Source organism: Medicago sativa, chromosome 7, assembly GCF_051527215.1.
Source record: "Medicago sativa cultivar Bolivia chromosome 7, Bolivia_mono, whole genome shotgun sequence".
NCBI lineage: Eukaryota > Viridiplantae > Streptophyta > Magnoliopsida > Fabales > Fabaceae > Medicago > Medicago sativa.
In genome coordinates, this window is record NC_140755.1 from 94,484,318 (window position 1) to 94,510,145 (window position 25,828).

Consider the following 25,828-nt stretch of genomic DNA (forward strand, 5'->3'; position numbering starts at 1 on the left):
AGTCTTTCTATTAACCAAAAGATGATGTGGTAGAATGACTAAATCGAAAACGTTTACAAACTTAAAGGACTTATTTGTGATCAAAATAACTTAAAGGATCAATCTGTTACAAACTTAAAACTTAAAGGACTTATGTATGATCAAAATAACTTAGAGGACCTATTTGTTACAAATCTCAAACTTAAAAGGATCCATAATGTAATTTAACCTAATAAAAATTAGAGTTATGCTAAATTGGTAAGTTTGTATTGACTTCAGCAATTTTTTAACTTTTAAAAGGTTAAATATATCACTTTTCACCATTTCTAAATTTCTCCTCTTAATTAATGCCCTAAGGCCACTCTTTAGCATTTCCCTAAAAATTAATCTATCTAGACAAAATTTAGAATCAAATATATTAACTTTTGTTGATCTAACTTTCTTTTATACAAATGACCGGATAAATTATATTCTATTGTATGGTTACATGATTACATCTCTTCAAATACTTATCTTTTCAATTTTTTTTACAGAACTCCATTCATTTTATTTTTCCTTAGCAAGGATTAAATTGGACTTTTCGGTCATTAGTTGGTATGTGGGTTCATTTGTACAAGTCAACTCGAACAGCATAATCATCCCACACCATCTGAATAATCAATTAGGTCAAATTCAAAGTTGTTTGCTGAGAGCCTGAGATTGATCTGCAAAATATTGTAGAACTCAAATGGACCATAAACTCAAAAAAAAAAAAAAAAACGGCCCTTAATTAGACTTCTTATTTACTAAAGCTTAACCCGTAAAGCTAACCCTAAACCTAATTTTTTCCCCCCATTTTTTCATCCACTTTTCTAAACCATTGGATCTTGCGCATTTAGGCGCCATTCAATTTTAGCCATTGATCATATTATATTTATCTCTTCTATTTTCCGAAACAACTATTTCGTATTTATCTCTTCTATTTTCCGAAACAACTATTTCATATTTATCTCTAATTATAATTTTGGTCATATCCGAAATTTGTTATCAATTCACTTAAATCCGAAATTTGTTTTCCTATAGTTTTGGTCATCCGAATCCTTATTTATTAATTAACCTAACAAATTTCCCTTTCAAAAAAAAAAATTAACCTAACAAATTTCATTCGTATCCTCCTTTTTTTTTTTTTGAAACAAATATTTTCTACACTTTTACGATTGCAATTTAACATAACAAATTCCATCTAAAAAAATGCATCGCACAAATTTTATTCTTATCCTCGCCTTTTTTTTTATGAAGCAAATATTTTGGTTATATATACGAAGCCCTAAACCTGTTTCTCTCGATAAAAATAAACCCTAAACCGTGGTAAATGCTTAATCCGTAAAGCTAACCCTAAACCTAATTTTTCCCCCCATTTTTTCATCCACTTTTCTAAGCCATTGGATCTTGCGCATTTAGGCGTCATTCAATTTTAGCCATTGATCATATTATATTTATCTCTTCTATTTTCCAAAACAACTATTTCGTATTTATCTCTTCTATTTTCCGAAACAACTATTTCATATCTTATATCTTATTTACTAAAGCTTAACCCGTAAAGCTAACCCTAAACCTAATTTTTTCCCCCCATTTTTTCATCCACTTTTCTAAACCATTGGATCTTGCGCATTTAGGCGCCATTCAATTTTAGCCATTGATCATATTATATTTATCTCTTCTATTTTCCGAAACAACTATTTCGTATTTATCTCTTCTATTTTCCGAAACAACTATTTCATATTTATCTCTAATTATAATTTTGGTCATATCCGAAATTTGTTATCAATTCACTTAAATCCGAAATTTGTTTTCCTATAGTTTTGGCCATCCGAATCCTTATTTATTAATTAACCTAACAAATTTCCCTTTCAAAAAAAAAAAATTAACCTAACAAATTTCATTTGTATCCTCCTTTTTTTTTTTTTTGAAACAAATATTTTCTACACTTTTACGATTGCAATTTAACATAACAAATTCCATCTAAAAAAATGCATCGCACAAATTTTATTCTTATCCTCGCCTTTTTTTTTATGAAGCAAATATTTTGGTTATATATACGAAGCCCTAAACCTGTTTCTCTCGATAAAAATAAACCCTAAACCGTGGTAAATGCTTAATCCGTAAAGCTAACACTAAACCTAATTTTTTCCCCCATTTTTTCATCCACTTTTCTAAGCCATTGGATCTTGCGCATTTAGGCGTCATTCAATTTTAGCCATTGATCATATTATATTTATCTCTTCTATTTTCCAAAACAACTATTTCGTATTTATCTCTTCTATTTTCCGAAACAACTATTTCATATTTATCTCTAATTATAATTTTGGTCATATCCGAAATTTGATATCAATTCACTTAAATCCGAAATTTGTTTTCCTATAGTTTTGGCCATCCGAATCCTTATTTATTAATTAACCTAACAAATTTCCCTTTCAAAAAAAAAAAAAAATTAACCTAACAAATTTCATTCGTATCCTCCTTTTTTTTTTTTTTTGAAACAAATATTTTCTACACTTTTACGATTGCAATTTAACATAACAAATTCCATCTAAAAAAATGCATCGCACAAATTTTATTCTTATCCTCGCCTTTTTTTTATGAAGCAAATATTTTGGTTATATATACGAAGCCCTAAACCTGTTTCTCTCGATAAAAATAAACCCTAAACCGTGGTAAATGCTTAATCCGTAAAGCTAACCCTAAACTTAATTTTTCCCCCCATTTTTTCATCCACTTTACTAAGAACACAAAGGTGTTGTTTGTTACTTCTTTCTTTCATACGGTATAACTATAAATACACATGACCATGGCTGTGAATGTCACCTTCATCCTTGAATTTTCTTATCCATGAAAAAGAAGAAGAAATGGTAGGTGAGAAAGCATGAGTGTGGCCTGATAAATTCTTTCTAAAGAGGACCATAGTTTTTTTTTTCTTTTGATAATAAGTGGTTTGTTGTTGTTCATGTTGTAAGATGTTGAACTGCTCACATCGTTGTTTGTGTTTTAGATGAAGATTGTCACGTGCGCCCCTTCCCATTACCTTTTTCTTTTTTGTTTCTTTAATTATAATATACACATGTGGCTTTTTCTTTTAAATTTAATTGAAAAATAATGCATGTGGCGTCCAACTCACTTAAGTGATGAGCCACGTGGGCGTTGATAGAGTCAAGATTAAGGGGACCTTAAAGTTGAAAAAAAAGGGTAAACTTAGGGGGTTAAAAAGTGGTTTTTTTTAAGAGGGGACCAAAATTGCAACTATGATAAAGTTAGGGGCCAAAAGTGCGTTTAAGTCTTTTAAATAAGATTTGGGTAGAAGAAAATCCAAAAGAAATTTGGGATCCATTTCCAATTAATATAATCCTTCTTTTATTTTTCAAAAAAAATATATAAAATCAATTCAATCAAACTCAATTTTGGTCACCGCATAATCAAACACATGCATAGTAGCTTCTAAAATTGTTTAGTTTAAGTCGATTCTCCAGCATGGGTATAATCCGTTGTCGCCCTTTATCATATTTATATTCATGATTTCATATTACTATGATATTTAACTATTGTTATTGTCACACTAAATATCGTATAAGAAATTTTCCCTTTTCTTAACCATTAATTAAAATAATATTTAAACGAATTTAAAAAACACGGTAATAAAATATAGTATATATAGACATAATTATATTTTTAATTTTTAATTTATTTACATACTTTATATTTAACTTATTACAATTTATAGTTTCTTTATCTATATCTAATGAAATTTTATGTTTATAAATAAATATGTTTAGTTCCTATAAAATCACGACATTTTTAAGTTTACTCTGGAATTTTAAACGGTTACGTGACTATTCATTTGTTTGCTAACAAATCTGTGTGCTGGTATTCTCCTAATATAATTTTTGGTATACTTTTTTAATTTTATAATTGAAACTATGGTTCCCTTACTAAATTAGTTACTAATCAATCAATGTATGGTAACTGATCTGTTCGGTGAGGAATCGATGGAGGCAACAGTGGTGAAAAGTGTTCTGATACAGTGGCGATGAGTCTTTACGGTGGAATGGAAGGTGCATGCAGGCACGTTAGCTCTACGAGACTAAAGTCAGTAGAGAAACAAATACAATTAATAACTCCGACGATGGATCTGTTGTTGAGCTTAGTGTGGATTGTGCTGCGCCAAACAATTCAAATGTTCAGATGGTAATTATTACATTAATCTTTCATGAGTCCGTAAAGGTTTAATCCGTAACACAATTGATCAAATTGTTTGCCGCCAATGTCTGCAGGATGTACCAGAGGTTGAGGACTCATGCAGCAATACATGTGTGATTGACACACCAACCACCAAAACAGGTGCTAAGAGGTCCTCTAAAAGCATTGACTATGTGGCTGTTGATGATGATGAAGCTGGCCAGACGTCGGCCACAAAACCTACCAGAGTTGTTCGTGTCAAAATTGAGCACAAGGACGACAAACATGTTTAGCTTGCTCGAATGCTAGAGCCGTTTGCTTTGTTATCGAATTCCTTCAATCTGCATAAATCAGACATTAAATAATCTGTGTTTTTTCCTTTTGTTTTTTACAGTTTGGTTTTTAATTTTCTTCAAGTTGTTGTGTCGGCTATATTTACTTAGCTAAGGAAACTTTTTCCAGTCCACCTAAATAAATTTATTCATTGCCATAAGTATTAATTCAACAATTTATTATCATTGTCTTTTATTAGCGCTTCGACCTCTAAATGTACGAAATTTATTTTTAGATTTACCTCCGGAAGGTGTTAATATTTTTCTAAATGTTAAATAGTCATTCACCAAGTTGGTATGCTTGATGAAGAAAATCCAATACTGATTTGGCTTGAGTAACTAGATCCCACGCATTCACATGTTAAATTAAAAGTACAGATTGATAAAACCAAGTTAGTATGCTTGCCTTTGCTTAGTATGTGTTTAAGCGAAGGAACATTTTATAATGTTTTAAACAAGTATGTAACAGATCATTAAAAAATTTAAAATTTTAAGCATAATTAAATAAATTTTAATTTAATAGGGACTAAACTACGTGCTGAAATTTTTTATAGAAACCAAAATCTATCAAAAAAATTTACGAGGACTAAAAACTAAATTTGATATATTTATAGGGACTAAAAACTTTATTAATTATTCGTTTTATTATGTATCAAATTATTCCTGTCCGTGAGACCCGTGCGTTGCACGGGTCGGCGTTCTAGTATATACTCACGATAAATGGGAAAATAAAAAAGGGGATAAGGATGGTTTGATAAATTTGATGGACAGTACATATACGCGGCATACCCCTCTTTCCTCAGCGGCATAATTGTTATCATCTATGTGGTATGATATGATGTTGCTCTCTCCATTATTATTTTACGGATCATATGATATGATTTGATGTTTTTTCTAGCCAATTATTGTGTCACTAATGCATTAGATCATTGCCAACCAACAATGTCACATTCAATTACAAAAATGAAGCTGGCTTCGATCTGTTCACATTTATATTTGCAAGTGTAACATCTGATTATCTTTAATTATATGAAGTTTCATTATCCAAATAACTATATAATTGCGGTAAACATGAGGTGAGTTAAAAGTTACACATTGGATAAAAAAAATGAGAGTTCAGAAATTTGTCAATGAATAATCTCATAAATCAAATGACTTAAGATTTCAAATTAAAATGTGGTGATTATTGGTCGAGTCATTGCATGATTGTTCTTAGGCAAATATGGATGATCACCTCCCATCATGACCCAACACATAATACTATACACAATTTACATTTTTTATTGGCAAAGTTAGACTTTTTAATAAGAGAGAAATTAAACTATATACTAGTTACTAACTCGTTTCAATATGCACTCCGATTTTCCTAGACTTCGATAGCTCTAAAATTGGGCTTAATGAACCTAATTATTAAAACATGTTTTGGGTACAAACTCATTAAAACTTCATGCAGTTTGGTCAAAAAACAATCACCTAGTTAACTATCGGCAGTTTGTTTTTTTAAAATGTAGTTTTTTTTTTTACAAATAAATGTAGTTAACTTTGAGCATAATTGTTTTAACTTTTTTATTTAAATGTGGCAAATTATAAGCATGTGTTCCCCTATTTTATTTCAAGGCCTATCAGCGCGGTCTACTTATCTTTTGTTTGTATGTAATTAATCATGATATATAAAAATGGGAACCAAATTTATCTTTTCAATTTTTTTCCAAGATAAAATTTTAAAGTTCTATTATGTGTATACCGTTTCTTTTTCACATATTTTATTTCATAGATACATAGGTGATTGTTATGTTAATGACGTAACAGAAACAAGGTTGCTCACTTTTCCTCCATGTCCCCTTTTTCATCTATGTGTACCTCTTTCACATTTTAGAATAATTTAGGACAAACAATTTGGGGTGAAATATTGTGCAAGAGCTGAAGAGGAATAGATTGTGTTGCCTCATGTTATTCATCACCAAGTATGCGAAAATCTCATATAACAACTCCCCCAATTCCTTTTGGTGCAATATTTGTCTCAAATTGTTTAATCATCTAGTTCTAAAATTGTCTCAAATATTTTGCTTTGTCAACCTTCATGTCACATAAGTAACATAATAGACACATGGATATTTTTGTATCATAATGTATAAAATCGGGTACATGTGTACATATAATGAGATTTAAAAGGGTACTAGTGTACATCAATTTTTCAACTACTATTTTTGCTTCTATATTATTACGGATGAAGTGTATAATTAAACCACGTAATGACGATAATCTCTAACTCAAGCATCAAGTATCTTTAACTTAGATCTCAATTCTCTCTAACTAATATACAATATACTGATAATTTATATAATGAATATTTTATATTCTAATACTCTCAATAACAACTACATTTCTCTCTTCTCACTTTCCATCTATATATATAACACATTTCTTTGACTTCTATTACTAACATCTTCCTCTTAAACAAAATAATACATTTAATCGACTCAATTTTTCACATAATCATCTCTTTTCTGGCTTCTTCTCTCTCCACAACTAAATACCTTAAAAGTGGTTGATTTGAGGATTCATTACACTAAATTTCCTTGTGAGATTGCCTCTCAAATAGTCACTTACTCCAATCAGTGATATGCTCCAACTATCTTTGCATCAAATCCTGTCTTCAGCATAGACGTAGTCATAGTCATTGATGGAAACACTCAATCTCTCCCTCCCTCTAAACTCAACATTCTTTATATTAATTATTATTATATCTATCATAGCAACCTTAGGACTACAAACCTCGTGGCTTGTTTTCCTTTGAGGAACATGAGCCCTATTTCTCCTGCAAACATTGACTTGAGCCTTTGTGCAAGTCCCCCCTAATGTCCCATCGATGAGCATGCGTGCTTGTTAATTTGACTCACAAATATTTCAGCCATTAACCTACTGGGATGTGATACATTACGTACCATATTTTTGCACGTCTTTATTTTTCTAAGCTTTTTGGCTTATTCATAAGAGCAAAGGTACATCAGATTAGTTGGGAGACAGCAGGAACAAAATAATTAACACCTTATTAATTTTTATTTACCGACTATGTGTAAGATTTGTTTGCACATGTAAAATAAATATTTGTAAAGATATTCTAAGAGATAATCTAAAAAAATGGCCCCATGGAGTTATTTGATTGAATATATGCGCAAAAAAAAAAAAATTAGTGTATACAATTACAAATTAAATGCAATAGTTAATAATCAAAGCAAAAGGCACATGGTAAACAATTTTTAAACGATTTTGCTCTAGAAAAAATACATGATTTAACAATTTTTATTTAATAGCAAATGCTAACGACTAGGTCAATTTTACACCCTATTGTTAGCGGCATTTTTAAATAAACGGATGCATTTTTAAAATATATTTTGGTTCATAAGGGAACTATTTTGTTATGTGAAAAATATTGCATAATTAAACATTTCAATATAATTGTCCTTAGAAAATTTGCCCCTACCGATAGAAAATATGAATAGAAATCAAGCCTACATTGATCAAAATTGAAAACAATGTATTAATCGGTTGTTGGATTAGATACCGAGTTTTCTAAAAAAAATGTCATACAGATTCGAACCTGGCTGCGTACATACCTCTAAGTAAATTTTCCGGAGCTAAAGTAAAAAGAAAAATACAATACATGTCTCGACAGATAAATTGATAATTATGTCTCGATATTATAATTAGGTAATTATTCACCTCTTGACTAATTAAGAAATCAAATTTGACTTATATTTTGAAAGTGATACTTATATCTCGAGATTATAATTAGGTGATTATTCGTCTCTCAAATTGTTCAAAATTTTGCAAAAAACAATTATCGGGGTACTAGCACAAATCCATTTTTAAGCAAAAAATATTAAAATTGTTCATCTATAGTTACAACCTAATAATAAAAACCATGTAAATAGATCTATTGAGCAATCTTCTTATATTTAAAGATAAATGCTAACAAGTTTAGATCACTAATTAAGAAATCAAATTTGAATTATATTTTGAAAGTGATGCACTCAATTTTGTAAAAGTTCAAAATTTATCATTTTCAGCACTAAACTTTTGTTTTTTTTTTTTGAGGGAATCAGCACTAAACTTTTATGATTTAGTCTTTTGACAAATAATATGAAAATATTATGTCTTCAACAAAATATCAGGTGATATTAACCAAGACTCGGATAAATTTTGCTTCTACTAAAATAAAATATTAAAGTTCGCTGACATGAACCCACTTGGGTTGGGAGTGTGCTCCTCCTCAAGGTCTCAGGTTCGATTCTCTCTGGTGCCAATTTGAGAGGGTTAGTTTAGCTTCTTCAAAAAAAAAAGTTAGCTGACCATGTGAAAAGTTCATTAGTACCATCATTCTATAAATGAAAGATGTTAAAAAAAAATGCAAATAAATGAAACAATTTCAAAGAGATCATTTATAAAACAAAAACCAATTTAAATTATCAAAAATTTGTATTGATAGGTGCTATTTTAAACGAGACTTTTTATTAATTCAATGAAAAATAATAGACTCGGTAAAACATAAACGAAACCTAGAAAGTTTAGAAGACCATTTTGCTGTTTTCATCATTCAAGACCATCTGCTAACAGCTCATAGAAAACACAACAAATTTCGAGCATAACAAGTTGTATCGTAGAATTTTTTCGCGCATAACATTTATTGCGATAGGAAAAACTTCAACATCCAAGTAGTAAAAAACTAAAGACACAAGTGAAATATGTAAAACTTTGTTCAAAAGCTGTCAGATTATACAAAAAACTGAAAATAATTTTTTCCTAACTTACGAAGTGGCTGTGCTTACCATATAAACAAATGCTTTTAAGAAGCAAATGACAATAATAATCCAAAGAAAGCCTCGACAAGTACATAAATAAGACAGCACTGGAATTCTTAAAATGAACTACACACATACAAGTTTGACCTAATTGTAAAGATCATCATCATCAGCTCCAGCAGCAGATGTAAATGGATCAGATGCACCTGCAGCAGTAGCACCAGTGGTGCCGGAATCTGCAAACCGAAACTCGGTTCCAAACCCTCTGGACTGCTGCAATGTCTGGGCGAATGCCTGGTACTTGCGAATGTCAGCGTCACTTACACTCCTTCGCGCGTATTTCATCGATTCCTCAAAATGAGCTGCCTTGATTTCAGCTACTTCATCTTCAATGTCCTCTTCCATGGCCTCGGGGTTCTCGCTTCTCTTTCTCTCTTTTTCAATATCCTGTCAAGAGAAATTAAATTACGAAAATTTTTAAAAAGACCAATATCTATTTCAATGTCCTGTCAAGAGAAATTAATTTAAGAAAAATGTTAAAAAATCCAATGTTTATAAGTTCAGTAGGCAAGGGACTTAAAATAAAATATGGAATACAAAAAGGGAGCCCAGATCTGTACCTTCTCAATGTTCTCTCTTATGGCATACTTGCAAGCACGCTGGCAAATCTCAGTAATATCAGCACCACTAAAGCCTTGGGTGTACTTCGCAAGAGCTCTAATATCAACATCTTTAGAGATAGGAGATTTTCTCAAGCAAGCTTTAAATATCTGGTGACGGGAATCTTCATCTGGGAGGGGGATATAAATCAACTGGTCTAGACGGCCTGGACGCAGAAGAGCTGGGTCTATAATGTCCGGTCGATTAGTTGCACCAATGATGAACACAGTTTTCTTTGCTGACATCCCATCCATTTCTGTTAGCAGCTGGTTCAAAACCCTGTCCGCAGCACCCCCAGCATCTCCTACACTGCTACCTCTCTGCAGGATAAAGCAAAGTAAATGTTAGGTAACCACGGCTAATGTTCTCTATTCCAAATAGTTGGAATGAATGAAGAGTAGTAAAATTTTGACAATAAATTTAGTACCAACGTCTAAATTATAGTTTAGTACCAACCTGAGTTGCAATGGAGTCAAGTTCATCAAAGAATAGCACACATGGAGCAGAACCACGGGCCTTGTCAAAAATTTCCCTCACGTTTGCCTCACTTTCTCCAAACCACATTGTGAGTAGCTCAGGACCTTTGATACTGATAAAGTTTGCCTGGCATTCATTGGCAATAGCTTTTGCCAAAAGTGTTTTACCACATCCAGGAGGACCATAGAAAAGAACTCCCTTTGAAGGAGACATTCCAAACTTCTCAAACTTTTCAGGGTGTTCCACTGGATATTGGACAGTCTGCAAAAGAGAACAATGTTAAAGTTCAGATGCAGATGAAAGGAAACTATTGTATCAATGGTGATTATGTAAAAGCTTCACTAACCTCTTGGAGTTCCCTCTTAACATTTTCAAGACCGCCGATATCATCCCAGCTGCAATTGGGCACTTCAACAACCTGATTCAAGAGAGAAGTTGGAATTATAAATACAGCAAAAACTTTGCATGGTCCATACAGAAAAGTTTACCCAGGAGAAGCAAACAGGAAGCTTTACGCTGAAACAAATTTCTGGATAAATACTTACTGTTTCACGGAGAGCAGAAGGATTGCTTGATCCAAGCGCAGTCGCGAAATGCTCATTTGTCACTGCCATGGAGTTCAATATTTCAGCATCAATTGTCTCATCTTCCAAGTCGATCACATCCATTTTTTCCCTGATGCATTGAAGTGCTGCTTCGGTACACAAAGCAGCTAGATCAGCACCAACATAGCCGTGTGTCTCCTTAGAAATCTTTTCTAAATCAACCTGCAAATAACAGAAAAGACAAATATCTTTTAGAACTCGTATTATTCAAATTAAACCATAACTTAAGAGGAAAGGAATTTCAATATTACATCTTCAGCAAGTTTCATATTCTTTGTATGAATACGAAGAACCTCAAGACGCCCAACTTCATCTGGAACACCAATATCAATCTCCCTATCAAACCTTCCAAACCTCCTAAGTGCAGGGTCAATGCTATTGGGCCTATTTGTGGCTCCCATAACAATTACATGTGCCCGTGATTTAAGACCATCCATGAGGGTCAAGAGTTGGGAGACAATCCTCCTCTCTACTTCACCGTGAGTTTTCTCTCGCTTAGGAGCTATGGAATCTATCTCATCAATAAAGATGATGGAAGGTGCATTTTTCTCAGCTTCCTCAAATGCCTTCCTTAGATTGCTTTCACTCTCACCGGCAAGTTTCGACATTATCTCAGGGCCATTAATGCAGAAAAAGAAGGCACCTGTTTCATTTGCAACTGCTCGAGCAATTAAAGTCTTTCCAGATCCAGGGGGTCCATACAACAGAATTCCCTTTGGTGGCTTGACACCAATAGACTTGAATAACTGTGGGTGCCTCAGTGGCAGTTCAACAAGTTCCCTAATCTGTGCCATCTGCTTTCTCACACCACCAACGTCATCATAACCAACCTCGTCTAAGCGATTCTCATCTTCCCTTTTAATGGGCTCTCCTTCACAGAAGATCTCGGTGTCAGGGGCAACAACACAGTACTCATGTGGGTCAGTTTCAATAACCTTGAATTCTACACTTCTCATCCCACCTCTCACAAGGAAGAAGTCGCCTTTCCTCACTGGTCGATATGCCTCCAAGAAATAAGCTGCAAACATAAAACTAGGATTAGAATTCAAAAGAAATTAGAATGAAACAAATTTATACGTCGTGAGGGGGCCGATGCCAATCAAAATAACAGTTGGGAAGTCAGATTGTGGCCTGTTGCGATTCCAAATTTCATAAACTGCAAATAAAAAATATTGAAGGAACTGCCTGGTATGTCAATACAATTTTATCCTAGAAATTGAAGTACAAACACTGACAATGGCAGAATTTTTAGAGAAACGGATGATCAAAACAGCCCAAAATTTACGGTCACCTATCACAGATACAAGATTGTGAGTATGGGATGATGGTAAAACCTTGATGTCTATTCCTATTTCATTTAACAGTGATGCAATGTCTGAGATATCAAAATAGTAATCATCTAGAAAATGCTCTCTAGAGATGCAATTCAGTCATCATTCTCGAATACACATTACATAAGTATGGACATGCAATTCAATCATTATTCTCAAAGACAAACACTACATAAAAACGGACATTATTCTCAAAGACAGACATTACATAAAAACAGGCATTATCACTAAAAGAAGAAAAAAAAATCACTAGATATTGCAAGATAAACCACCACCTTTCACATTACCAGCCTTCCCAGAACAAAGAGAAAAGATCCAAGGATTATGGCAATTATAGAATAAGAAATAGAATGAAACAGCAACTCACGTTTTAAGTATGCATCAAAGAGGTTCCCAGTAACTCCTTCAATAGTATCATCCACGGGAAGAATGTGAACTCTCTTTCCATATTTGACATCAGCACATTGATGCACCGAAACAACATCTCCAAGCCTAACCCTAAGATTGTTCCTCACAACCTTGTTCATTCTTATTTTTGGCTCTTCACATGTTTCATCAGCAAGTGCAATACAGATAGTATCTTTCCTTTTCTTACCCTAAAAACCAAAAACACCAAACAGAAACATAAACATCCCATATGAAACAAATCACCCTAATCAAACATGAAAAAACACAAACGAAATTCAGAAAAAAATCTCACAATAATTAACAGCTACACAACAAATTCTTAACACACGTTCGGACCAGCTTATTTTTTAGGTTATGCAAATAAATAAACTTCTATGTATTATTCATAAGCCTGTCAATGTAGTTATGCAAATAAATAAGCTTTTATGTATTTTTCATTAGCTTATCAAGGTGGTTTATGAAAAAACAACTTATGAATATACAATTTTCGTTAGTGGGAATATGAATTAACATACAGGCTTATTTATTTGCATAACCTAATCTTTATAAGCTCAGAAATAAACCACAGGTACTATGTTTCATAGTTACAACAAGCTACAGTTCAGGTTTCAAATTTAACATGAAACCCTAATGTTACACACTTATTTAACAGTTTTATTAACAAAATTGACTTAGTTTAAGCTAACCCTAACTAATCAGAAAAACAAAACCTAATCTTCTCTGCAAAATTAATCAATACCTTGATCAAGATAGTGTCACCGCGGAAGAGTTGAAGCTTTTCCATAGTCTCAGGATGAAGGGCGACGACGGAGTTGTCATCGTTAACAGCTTCATCAACAACCAAACGATTAGGGGCTTTTTTGCGTTCGAGAATTGCAGTGCTGAAATCTCTTTTTGTTGTTCCCTTACTGTAAAAAACAAAAACAAAAACAAAATCAAATTCATGGAAATTGAAATCGGAGAGAAGAATGAGAAGGGTCGGTGAAAAACGGAGGAAGAAGCGTACGCATCGGAGGATTCAGGTTGATTCGCCATAGCGGGAGAAGAAGAAGAAGAAGAAAGTGGTTGTTGAGTTTTGTGAATGTTGAGAGAAGAAGAGAGGAAGAAAGGTTAATAGATCTGAGAGAGAGGAGTATTGTGGGGTTTGGGTGTTGTGAAGATATTTATAGGTGGGGTTAGCTTCCTTTCTTGTTACCAAAGAAATTTATAATATCTTTTTCTTATACTATTATTTTGTCGAATCAAATTTCTTATTGGTATGAGTCACATCTTTACAAAATTTTATATCTTCGAGAACCTTCTTTATTTTTATTTGATTTAAAATATGGATATATCGTGTAAAAAATTGATTTAAATCATTTTGGAATTTGTTAAAAAAAATACGTATACATCTTATCTTTAGAAGCAAAAGGCTCGTAACAAATTAGAGAAACTTAGGAAGAACAAGATGGGGAGAGTCACTCAAAAGTGTTCACTAAATAAAATATAGAGCAACTTTAGAAACATTCAAATTATACTCATGTAAGATCTTGAAAGGATGACACTCAAAAATCTCAATCTAACATCAACAAACTAAGTTAATTTCATGTTTTACAAGGATATCAATTACTTTGTTAGCTTCTTGAAAGGTATGTATCCATTTGATATATCCAACAACATGATTGATCAAGAGAATAAGATGACGAACCTCGATATTAAAAAGAGCCCCACCCTAAATCATGTTACTAGTCATGAGTGCATAATTATCCACGATACCCACGGTAAATACCCCGCAATTCAACATGCAATATGGGACAACGTCCAATATATCAAAGTATACGCTATTATCATACCTTATGTTGTTATCTCTAATGACTCTGCCTCATACTGCATACCTGTTTGCAACAATAATAGCTCCATCGCAATTTATTTTCACCCAACCCACGGGAGGGGTTTTTCGATGATTCGGGAAAATTACTCTTGCCTTAAAAACACCTTTCCTCTGAGCACACAAATTACAACTAAGGCTGAATTCTCAAGTATTTTAATTTGTTTAACTAAAGGTTGGGTTGACCAAGGAGTTTGGTTAAGTATTTTTCGTCAAAAAAAAGGGTTTGGTTAAATATGAACTCATTCCTTCTTTGCCAAAGAACGCCCATGGTTCACGTCAAAAGTAGATAACTAATATCGAAAAGATGAGATCCTACCAAAAGGATTGTCCATCATCCAATCTTGAATCGTGGGATTGAAAGAAGGCATGATCAAAATTGTTATTGATCTTATTCCAAACCAAGGTATCATGCTTACACTCTCTAAGAACATGAAGAACATATTATGAAGCAGAGGAGCATAACGAACAAGAACTCATAGTAGATAAATGGCCACAAAAATGAATCTCATTTGTGAAAAGGGATTGGCAAACGACTCTCTAGAGAAACAAATTTAATCATTTATGCCTTCTCAGCCTTTAATTTTGCTTTAAAAATTGGGGATTTGAACTTTTAACATTAAAAATATCTTTGTAGGTGGATTTTGACGAGAAAACACCGCCATGAGAACGTTCCCATACCAATTCGTTCTTAGATGTTGTTGAGAAGGGAAGATGAATATCTAGAACCACATTTTAGATATCCGCTAGAAATTTATCAAGCAACGGGTTGAAAATCCAAATACCTCTAGATATTAACACATGTTTAACTATGAGGCACCCATCAATATAAATTAGAAGATGTACAATATGACGGCTTAAAAGACCCACCTCTACAACCAAATGATTGTTCCAAAAATTAATTTAGATCCATCGCCTAATCTCCACAAACTTTACAGACGCCCTTCCAAATATTTGAAGAATTAGGACTAGCTTTAACACAAGGAATAATATATTGGTCATCTTTCTATCTTGAACGCAATACTTGCACCACAAGGAAGCTTTCTCAACACTCAAGCTTCATACCATCTTTATAAGGGAGACATCATTAAATGATGAGTTTAATGATGAACATTATATTTGAATGAACATTATACTTCGCTACAAAATATTACAATGCAACGTTTTAACAAATGCAAATATTTGAACATAACATAGAATAATCATTTTACCGTTTTATGTGGGTGCATTACTCAGTATTAAGTGAAATAAAAGTAAAAAAGGTACAATAATCTTCATTATAAATAAACTAAAGATAAATAAACTAAAGGAGAACAAATTATTAAATTACTGCTCCCAGTTTAGTATGGGTGAGTACTCATTCACACCATCTCCACCAAAATCAATTTGTTGTTGTTGTTGGCAGGATTACTGAATTGAATGACATGCTTAGGAAGTTTTCGTTTCCATCCATAATGTAGCTCAATAATGTAATGTCTTATTTTGTAAAAAGCTACGCTGCAACATAATGTGTGAATCTGACGCGGGTGAAGATGAATGTGGTTACTGTAAACATTCTCATAAAGGAGATCTAGAATTAGAATTATATGTATTGTGTAAAACTTTGAAAGTGGGCATTTAACTTGATGTGCGTACACTCAACACTATCATTTAAGCCTTTTGCATGGTTGACGATATGCTTGGAGTAACGGATGTTTACGTCAAACTAATTGAGATAAACTTTACCTTTGACCATGTAATGTACGGAACACTACTAGAAAGATTGTGCAGGTACGAATGGACCAGACCATCCATCGAATTTGCTTTGAATTTGCAAAAGTTAATACTAATAATTTGGTGCATTTACTAGAAAAAATATATGTTAATCATAATTATTCCATTCATTTGCCTTCAAAGTTCACAATCGTTTGACGAAAAATATGTCTTCTGCTATTTATTTTGTTTAGTTTCAATTGTATCAATTAAACTTTATCTTAGGTTACTTTAATTAATCAAATGTGCCATTTCAACAACCAAAAAAAAAAACTTAACATAACAATAGTATTTATAACAAATCCATGCGAAAGCACTTTTATTTGACTAGTTGAAATAAAACCAAATTTCATCGTCAATAAAAATAGAAATCATAAAACTCCCGTACAGCTCAAAGAGAGGCATAATTAATTTAATATATGAGTTTACTTTTGACTCAAATTGAGATAATATTACCTCTTTAAGGAGAAAATATATGCCAGATATGATTACAAGAACAACCGATTAGAGATTAACGTTTTCACTGGCGTTTTCTCTGTTCATTTCATATTCCTGTACATTGCTCTCATTCCCTTTTACTCCTCGTATATAACTGTGTTATTTTTATCCTCTCTCACATTTTATTTTCATTTCAATATTTCACATGTTTATACCGCTGTAACTCTTGTATGTTGGTTTGAAGTTTTATAAGTCAGTCAGTCCCAATATGGTAGAGCATACACACACTCTAAATTGATAATAAAATTAAAAAGTGTGAAAGTATTGGATAGATTTCAAAAGACACCTGGAGCACTACAAATGAGAAGATAAGCGAAATCACTTCGATATAAATAAATGTTTTTGGTGTTACAAGCGCATTTCAAACCATTGACAATTCTCACGGCGAATGGAGAACAAATGATAGGGTTATTGCAGTGGGGAATACCAAATTGGGTAGTGACTTTTTTAAGTTAGGGGTTAATTAGGGTTTGTGTTAGTGATTGGGTCAGAAGTTAGAAATGTGTTAAGGAATGGATTCATATGGGTTGAGACGGACGACTCGAATTTAACTCGAAGGTCGATGGGATCTAATGTGACAGAGTAATGAATGCTTACAATAAGAGATAGAAAGTTGTTTTGTATAAAATTTTAAAAAACCATTATAGAACATTCTTTATTAAAAAGAAAAAAAATCAAAGAAAAGTTATCTAAAATACAATTTAACCTCGAAATCAATCTCTATAAAATAAATTCTAGTACATAATTTTAAATGTACATACAAACTAATTATATTAAAATTACCAATGAAATTGTCCCGTATGAAAAGTTTGAAATAACTATTATTCACCGAGACATGTTGATAAAAATTAAAAATAACTATTATATAAGAAATCTAATTAGGTTAATATGATGGTGTTAGTTTGAGACTTTAAAATGTGCTCCTCTCAAAATTTTATATCTGATTATCGAGTGACAATTTCAATGTACTTGTTTGTCTTCTTAAAAAAACTATTACACACAAGACAGGTTGATATTTATTCAAATTTTAAAATAACTAATATAAGATGGACAAATATCTCTTAAAATTATAAATAATTGCATACAAGAACAAGTTGTCGTCAATACGTTTTTGAAAATAATTATTACATATGGATTAACACGCGTGTAAATTATAATCAATATTTTTTTTATGAAATCCTGACTTCAATTTAGCTCAATTTTGATATTCGTTTTTGTTCGATTTAAATCTAAACATAGAAAAAATTTGAACCTATTTAATTGACTCATATTTTATTACCGACAATTCGATAATACATTTTTTTTTTGTGTTGGATTTTTTATTATTTCAGTTATACCCTCAAACAAATTTGATCTATATTAGTTTGTATTCTGCTCACACTTGGATCAAACCTCCTGTAGGCAAGATTAAATGCAACGTAGATGCAGCCGCTTTTAACAACAATTCTGTTATGGGATTTGGTATGTGCTTTCGCGACTTTAAGGGATCTCTTTTGCTTGGAAAATCAGACTTTTACCACACAGCAGCCACAATCTTGGAGGTCGAGTCTCTAGGCTTACTTGATGCTATTAAAGTGGCTATTTCAAATGGGATGAATGATGTACTGTTTGAAACAGATTCTAAAATTCTGTCTGATGCCATCAACTCTAATCTTACTCCAAGCAATGAATTTGGTGATCTTGTAATCCAATGTAGAAGTCTCTTACTTGATAGACCCGACTTTGCAGTGTCGTATATTAGGAGGCAAGCAAATGGTGTTGCTCATAGTATTGCTAGGGCATCACTATCCAATCCTAGCCCCCATATTTTTCATCATGTAATGCCTACTTTGTATTCCTTAATTTTGAATGAAATGAAGTAATTTTGCCTTTGCTCAAAAAAAAAAAATTACTTCTTTCAATTCACCATTTATTACTAGTCTTATCTTAAAAATTCTGATGTGTAATTTTATCATTTAATCACTATATGTAACGTTATATTTTTTTTTGAAAGGAATATATCATTATTTATCATTATTTATTAATTTTATTAGGTCTGCAACAACTTAACCTAATAATTTCCATCTAAAATGCTGCATTAGGTTAGCAGCAATTTAACCTAACAAATTCTCTCTAAAATGCAGCAATCCATGATGAGCTTTTCATTCCTATCCTGTTGTGTCGTCGTTTGTATATAGCTATTGTTTCTGTAAACTTTTTTTTTGACAAGTTGTTGTACACTTATTTAATACGTTTACAAACAGAATACCTTAATTTCCATGCAAACTCGGCTACCGTAATTTCCATGCAAACTCGGCTATATATAGCAAACCCTAAATCGCGTTTCTCTAAAAAAAAAAACCTAAACCGTGGTAAATTACACAGACACCAGAAGAATTATATATTTTGATATTTTGATTTTTGCAAATGGAAGGACTTGACCTTACAACCTTCCTCTCATACCACTGTTAACGAGTATTCTAATTTAACATGCATTTTATCGATATGCATATTTTTTTGAGAATTGGAATATCCTTTTTTCGTTTTTTTGTTTTTAATTTGAAATGTCAAAGTGTAATTATTTTTTTTAGAGTTGTACGTGTAATTTAGAAATTCTATTAATTGAAGTGACTTTGTTTTTCATGTTAGTAGAAATTTAAAACAATTATTACAAGTCAATTTTTTATGTTTAGCTATAAAAGTGATATATAAAATTGACCCGTGCAACAATATAATATTATATTCTTTTTATCTTTTTTCTTTATAATTTAAAAAAAAAATGAGAAGATAATGCCCCAATGATATATTGTGATAAAATAAAATAACAATCTTTAATGGATACTAAAATGTAAAATTTGATAAGATTCAAGTGTCATTGAAGGACATAGTAAGACAAATTTGACTGTAATATTGTATCTCTAATAATCTAATTTGCGTTTATTGATCGACCCATGATCTTACTGGTTAAAGATTATTCATTGGTCTCTATTATAGTCGACAAGACTCGTGCGTCGCACGAGTCAAAAGTGTTAATGTTATTTTTTATTTTAACTTATGTCACGCTATTTTAATGGTATATAAGTCGACAAGACTCGTGCGTCGCACGAGTCAAAAGTGTTAATGTTATTTTTTATTTTAACTTATGTCACGCTATTTTAATGGTATATAATATAGTAATTCTTTTAAGGGTCATGTTAACTTGTGCCCTTAGGGCACAAGTTAAGGATCTTAAAATAGAAATTAAACATAAATTTTATATTGAAAGTATGACTTTTGTAACTTTCAAGTCATTGAATGCACAAATTCCAAGAAAAACTTTCTACATTTGACTTCTTAACTAATGCCCCAAGGGCACAAGTTAACATTTCCCTTCTTTTAATGATTCACTAAAAAAACAAATTATAATGTTTTTAATGATTTACTATTTGATTTTAACTTAACTTTGATTTTGTGGATAAAATTGGAAATTTGGTGTTAGTGTGAGGCTGAATTTGGAAGAAAAAGAATTGACTTATATATTCTTCAATGATTTACTCAGTTTACTTTAGTCACCATCTACAAACCCTGAGATCTCCTTCTCACTCTCGTAAAATAATGGCCGTTGCTGCTTTAACTGTTGGCGTTTTTGGTGCTCTCATACTATTTCACGCCGCTTATTCAACCATCCAGTGTATTCTTCACTTCTTTCCTTTTTTTTGCTTTATTACACCAATTCGTTCATCTTTCTATGCTTTCTTAATTTGTTTTAATCTTATTTATTTTGTTGCGTTGCAGATAAGAGCTTGTTGAAGATTACTGAAGACGAGTTTACCGCACCTCCTTTTAATGTATCCTACTTCATTCATTAATTTCTCTGTTTTATTTTATTTATTGTTTTTGTGTTTTGTGTTTTTGAATTTAAGGTTGATTATGTAGGTTGTGATTGAGCTGTTTATTGGTCTGTTGCTTTGTTTCTGGGCTGCTCTTACTGTTCCTGGCAAGTTTTTGTCCATACACCCACACTCTGATGAGAACAGGTTTCTTTTTACTACTATTCTAAATCTAATCAAATTATTTAGGGTTTTTGCTCTTGTTCTGTGTGTTTGTTTGCATAAGTAGTTTTATTAGGTTTCAAAGATTTACTTTTATGATAGAGAGTGACCTCTGTGGCACCGACACATGTCAGTTTTTGACACTGGCACGACATTGACACATGTATTTGTTTATATTGAATTATATCATTTTCTCAAATTATTATCGATGTCAACGTGTCAATGTTGTATCCGGCATCCATGTCTGTGCTTCATAGGCGGTGACAACTTTGAGATAGTTTTTAAAGTATACTATTACCCAATTTGAGTTGCTCATATTAGGTAGTGAAGAGTTGTCCTTTTTAACTTGGTCAACCTTGATATGACTCTGTTGTTTTATTTGAAGTTAGTTCTGTCTTTTGAGAATACTTGATAGGGTGGAATGGAGTTATACTATAGTAAATTAGTGCTACTCCATTCTTTTCTAATTGACTAATATTTAGAAAAATTAATTATGCTTTGCATTTACTGTCATTTATGGTTTTCTAGACACATTTATACTGTTTAAACTACTTTCAACTCATTACACTCCAATATGCACTTATCATAATGACTAAACCATAATGGTTAATAAGAACAATTTATTTATTTATAATTTTCACTTATTCATTCATTAGCTTATTGTTTTTCTTAAAATGTGGGGAAAAACCTTAATGGTCTGTTTATGAGGTGGATTTTGGAGGGTTAGGTCTATATTTTAATATATATTTGAGATTTTTAAAAATTTATAGAATACCATGATATATGATCATAGAGCATTTCAATCACACTTCATTCATTTTTAGAAACATTTTGTAGCTTGCTTAATTTAGAAAAGAAAAATAAACCCTCCCCCCTCTAAAATCCTCCTCCCAAACGTACACTAAATGAAGGTCATTTAGGAGCAGAAGGAGTAAATTAGAAGAAGAAAAAAGTGTTTTTTAAGTTTTGACTCACGAGGGAATGGAAAAGTTTGACTTTTTGCAATATCAGTGAGAAGTTAAAAGCAGGAACACTCTAAATCTACTTCAACCAAGCTTACTTTTTAGGAGTTTGAACTTTGAAAACAGATGGACATAATATTCCTAGGCAAACAATATGAACGAACAAGCAAATATTCATTTAGTCGGGGATAAATGAACTAACACAATCGACTAAGTCAGTTATTCCCTGTTTTTTTTTTTTTTTTTGTCTTATATCTGTGCCAATCAAATCCTTGATTTCCTATCATGCTATATATGAAGTTGATATGTCGTCCTTGATTTCCTATCCATTAATTTGCTATAAGTACGAAGTTCCTTTCATTCATACATAATAGCATGTTGTTTGAAATCCAAACACACACTAAATTTCTTCTGTCACGTTTTTCATTCACAAATCATAGCCTGTTGTTATATTACCAACAGCTGGGTTTATCTGACTAATTTGCTCAGTATTGACATTATTTGTCAACAAGAAAAGGGACAAAGGAAAAATTAAATATGCTTAAGCAGATCAAGCATTGATCATCCCTTAATTGTGTTTCTGTATTGATATATAAACATTACCAAGCGATCGTTGATATTATTCATGGTCTTGGCATGGTTAATTGATTTGCAACAGAGCACTTAAGTTCTATCTGTCAGGTTTTTCATTTATAAGTCACCTGCTGGTAGATCATTGGCAGTTGGGTTTGATTTGACTAACATGCTCAGTATTGAGTATTGACATAGTTGATCTTAAAAAAAGGGTCAAAGGAAATTGTATATTGTTCCTTTGCAAACTTGTGCTTAAGCTGATCAAGCATGGAGAGAGTGAAGTGTGCAAAAATTGTTGGCCATGTATCATTAATATATTATATAGTCCCTATACATTTTAACAATTTTCAAATAATTTGATAGGCAATCCCATATGGTTAGTTAGTTAGCTAGTCAGTTAGTTAGTAGGGTTTGGGATGGGGAGGTGCAAATCTTTGAAGTTCTACAATCTATGTTGAAATCCAGGAAATTCTTTCATAAATCAACTAACTAAAAAAATACCAGTTCTAATCACAGGTCTCGGTCAATTTTTTTGCAACGTAGTCCCTGAATGTGAATGCAGCCTATAAGTTTCATCTATAATTCTGATTTAAAGGACTTTCTTTGAAAATTCCTAAAACCTACAGGGACCTGTTCACATTATATAAAGTGATTTATCTGAAATTTTCTGTTTGAAAAGCTTTGCAATTTCTGTGTTCATTGTTGACAGAAGTATCACTTGTCATGGAAATATTTGGATCCTAATACCTGAATTGTCTCATATTCAATGCAGGATTGTTTCTTTACCTGCCAACCTAGACTTCATGATCTTCAACCACCGAGGCAAAGTTTTTCCCCTGGAAACAGATTTGAAGCTGAAACACTGAGGACTTCAGTAAGAACTATCAAGTGTCATTATCCCTTGAATGTGTAAGAAAAATATTGTCTCTTAATATGAAAGAATTTGTATGTGTTTGATATAACTGTTGGCTAATGTAAGAAATCTTGCTGTAGCTTATCTTCATAGTAGTCAGTACTGTACTTGCCCTAGTAATTTTTACAGGATGTTAGAACTTGTATTATTTATGAAGAACCAGCTTTCACTATTACCATACTTTCTTAAGTGAGTTGTAAAATACTCTTTGAATTCAATTTTACACGAGTATATAATTGGACTGTTCAAATGAAGATAAATTATCATTGAGTATATACTACGATCATTTTGAAATAGGTGGAAGACTCCTTGAGATCGATGGAGTCAGGATCCGCTCTAGTGACCAGATAATTTCATTAGGAGAGAAAGATTCATGGAGTAAAATAATTTAAATGGAGAGGATCCCAATTCTTATTTTATCCCACGAGTCTCTCTCCTACTGAAAATTTCCAATTACTCGAGAGGATCCCAACCTAGTGCTGTGTGGTTACTTGCATATAACATGTCTCCACCATACAAGTAGGGAGAGAAAGCAAGGAGGAGCAACTTGTAGAAATCATGGATCCTGACCTTTGTGGATTTCAATGAACGACAGGACGAGGTTCATTTAAGATTGTTGTTGGTGTTGTGTATATCATAATTTGGAACTCACCAAAACAATACTACGACCAGTGATATAACCAAAAAAGTACGTGTAAGTTTTGCTCATATTAAAGGCAGGATGGAGTAGGTTTCACATAAACTTCTTTCTGACCAGATAACACAACGTGACCAAAAGCAGGTTTCCCAATTTCACTGAAGCAGCCTAATTTTTCAGCATTTTGAGGATTGATTATCCTACCTGCCTACATTAATGTTGATGTGCCACTTGCCCACAGCACTGAGGCTCTGCTTAGATAGTTTAAAATGAACCGAGTGGTATGAGACCGAATGCATTCTACCATATTCTATTTCACCCTATTCAATTTTTTAAGGGTTAATTATGTTTCTAGTTCCTACTCCCTCCGGTCCTTATTATAAGAAAAAGTTGACTTTTTAGGTTCATTGTGTAAGTGATGTATCTAGTCTATATTTATAACAAGATACATTAATTATTCTATGAACTAAAAAAGTCAATTGTTTCTTATAATAAGGACGTGAGGGAGTATAAAATAGCGACCTTATAAGTTTAGTCATTACTTAATTTTAATGGCATTTTTAGTCCCTAATTTTGTTTTTCTGCACTGAGTATTAGTCCCTACTCAATTCAAATTTGTTTAATTTTATGCTTAAACTCTTAAATTTTTGAACAATTTTTTGCAGACATGTTTAGAACATTACTAAAAGTTCCTCTGCAAAAAATTATCGCAAAATTTGATTTCTACATCCAGATTTTATTACTTTTTATCTTTAACTTTTGTCGTTTTAAAAAATTCATATTTAATTCATTTCATGTCAGAAAATTCTAAATTTTAGTAAACGAACCTTTCATAGTGTTCTAATCTTGTCTCAAAAAAATCGTTCAAAAATTTAAGAGTTTAAGATAATTAATCAAACTTTGTTTTAGCAGGGACTAAAATTATAAGTAATTTTTTTTTATAGGGACTAAAAATGCTATTAAAATTAAGTAAGGACTAAACTTACAAGGTCGCTATTTTATAGGGACTAGAAACATAATTAACCCATTTTTTAAAATCCAAACAATAAAAATCCTTATCTATATACCATTCTATTTCATTCCGTTTCATTCAATTCTATCAATCCCGGCAAAGCTTATAATTTCTCTTGGTAGTTGGGACTTTGATTGGCGAGGAGGTGGATGAATGTTACTCCCTCCGGTCCTATTTATAAGAGAAATTTAGGTCAACAAAAATGAATGTATTTGGTCCAATTTTTTAACCAGATACATTAACTTTTGTTGACCAAAATTTCTCTTATAAATAGGACCGGAGGGATTATTTGGAATTGATGGTGATGTTAATGTGAATAAAAAAAGTCTTGCTAACGAGTGCTTTAAGAACATTTGTTAAGGAATTAATGAAAACTTTGTCTTGAAAATACAAGTTTTTACTTTTGTCTTAACAATAAGGCTTAAATATGGTATTGGTCCCTGCAAAATAGGCCAGTTTTGGTTTTAGTCCCTGCAAATTTTTTTTATAGATTTTGGTCCCTGCAAAAATAGTTCAGTTTTGGTTTTAGTCCCTGCAATTTTTTTTTATAGTTTTTGGTCCTTGCAAAAAAATTTATTTTTGGAAATAGTCTCTGACCCCATTTATGTGATGATTTGTCACTTTTATAAATTTAAAAATAATTATTGTATCTGTTTTATTATTATTTTTTAATTAAAAAATAATTATTGTTATATAAATTATAAAAAATAATATTCTTTTTATTAAGTAAGCACATATGCCACATATGCACAAAAGTGACAAATCATCACATAATTGGGGTCAGAGACTATTTTCAAAAAC

At 32.0% G+C, this 25,828-nt stretch overlaps 3 protein-coding genes and 1 long non-coding RNA gene across 4 annotated transcripts; 3 read left to right on the forward strand and 1 right to left on the reverse strand.

The window, feature by feature from the left end:
* Window positions 1–1,123: 1,123 nt before the first annotated feature.
* On the forward strand, window positions 1,124–4,579 carry LOC146910544 (uncharacterized). Its single transcript, XR_015018920.1, has 2 exons — window positions 1,124–4,197; window positions 4,284–4,579. It is a non-coding gene; the product is annotated as an uncharacterized LOC146910544 (long non-coding RNA).
* Window positions 4,580–9,264: 4,685 nt separating this feature from the next.
* Window positions 9,265–13,940, reverse strand: LOC146910545 (cell division control protein 48 homolog E-like). Its single transcript, XM_085726320.1, has 9 exons — window positions 13,810–13,940; window positions 13,543–13,711; window positions 12,763–12,991; window positions 11,316–12,082; window positions 11,005–11,226; window positions 10,806–10,877; window positions 10,439–10,720; window positions 9,943–10,302; window positions 9,265–9,769 (listed from the first exon to the last, which is right to left on the reverse strand). The coding sequence occupies exons 1-9, from the start codon at window positions 13,836–13,838 to the stop codon at window positions 9,470–9,472; spliced, it is 2,430 nt and encodes an 809-aa protein (XP_085582446.1). The 5' UTR covers window positions 13,839–13,940; the 3' UTR covers window positions 9,265–9,469.
* A 4,431-nt stretch (window positions 13,941–18,371) lies between these two features.
* On the forward strand, window positions 18,372–18,782 carry LOC146910546 (uncharacterized). Its single transcript, XM_085729447.1, has one exon. It carries the CDS (start codon window positions 18,372–18,374, stop codon window positions 18,780–18,782), a length of 411 nt encoding a protein of 136 aa, XP_085585573.1.
* A 1,663-nt stretch (window positions 18,783–20,445) lies between these two features.
* Window positions 20,446–23,596, forward strand: LOC146910547 (membrane magnesium transporter-like protein). The gene is made up of 4 exons (XM_085726321.1): window positions 20,446–20,569; window positions 20,674–20,726; window positions 20,815–20,915; window positions 23,238–23,596. Exons 1-4 carry the CDS (start codon window positions 20,494–20,496, stop codon window positions 23,329–23,331), a joined length of 324 nt encoding a protein of 107 aa, XP_085582447.1. The 5' UTR covers window positions 20,446–20,493; the 3' UTR covers window positions 23,332–23,596.
* The last annotated feature ends 2,232 nt before the right edge of the window (window positions 23,597–25,828 follow it).

Excerpts from the sequence above, each read along its gene's own strand:
- LOC146910545 (XM_085726320.1), bottom strand. The coding sequence starts at position 13,838 with ATGGCGAATCAACCTGAATCCTCCGATGC. Across the intron at positions 13,712-13,809 it reads CAACCTGAATCCTCCGATGC|TAAGGGAACAACAAAAAGAG; the intron begins GTACGCTTCTTC and ends TGTTTTTTACAG. Across the intron at positions 10,303-10,438 it reads TTGACTCCATTGCAACTCAG|AGAGGTAGCAGTGTAGGAGA; the intron begins GTTGGTACTAAA and ends TTTATCCTGCAG.
- LOC146910546 (XM_085729447.1), top strand. The coding sequence starts at position 18,372 with ATGGGATTTGGTATGTGCTTTCGCGACTTTAAGGGATCTCTTTTGCTT.
- LOC146910547 (XM_085726321.1), top strand. The coding sequence starts at position 20,494 with ATGGCCGTTGCTGCTTTAACTGTTGGCGTTTTTGGTGCTCTCATACTA. Across the intron at positions 20,727-20,814 it reads TTACCGCACCTCCTTTTAAT|GTTGTGATTGAGCTGTTTAT; the intron begins GTATCCTACTTC and ends TTGATTATGTAG. Across the intron at positions 20,916-23,237 it reads CCACACTCTGATGAGAACAG|GATTGTTTCTTTACCTGCCA; the intron begins GTTTCTTTTTAC and ends TATTCAATGCAG.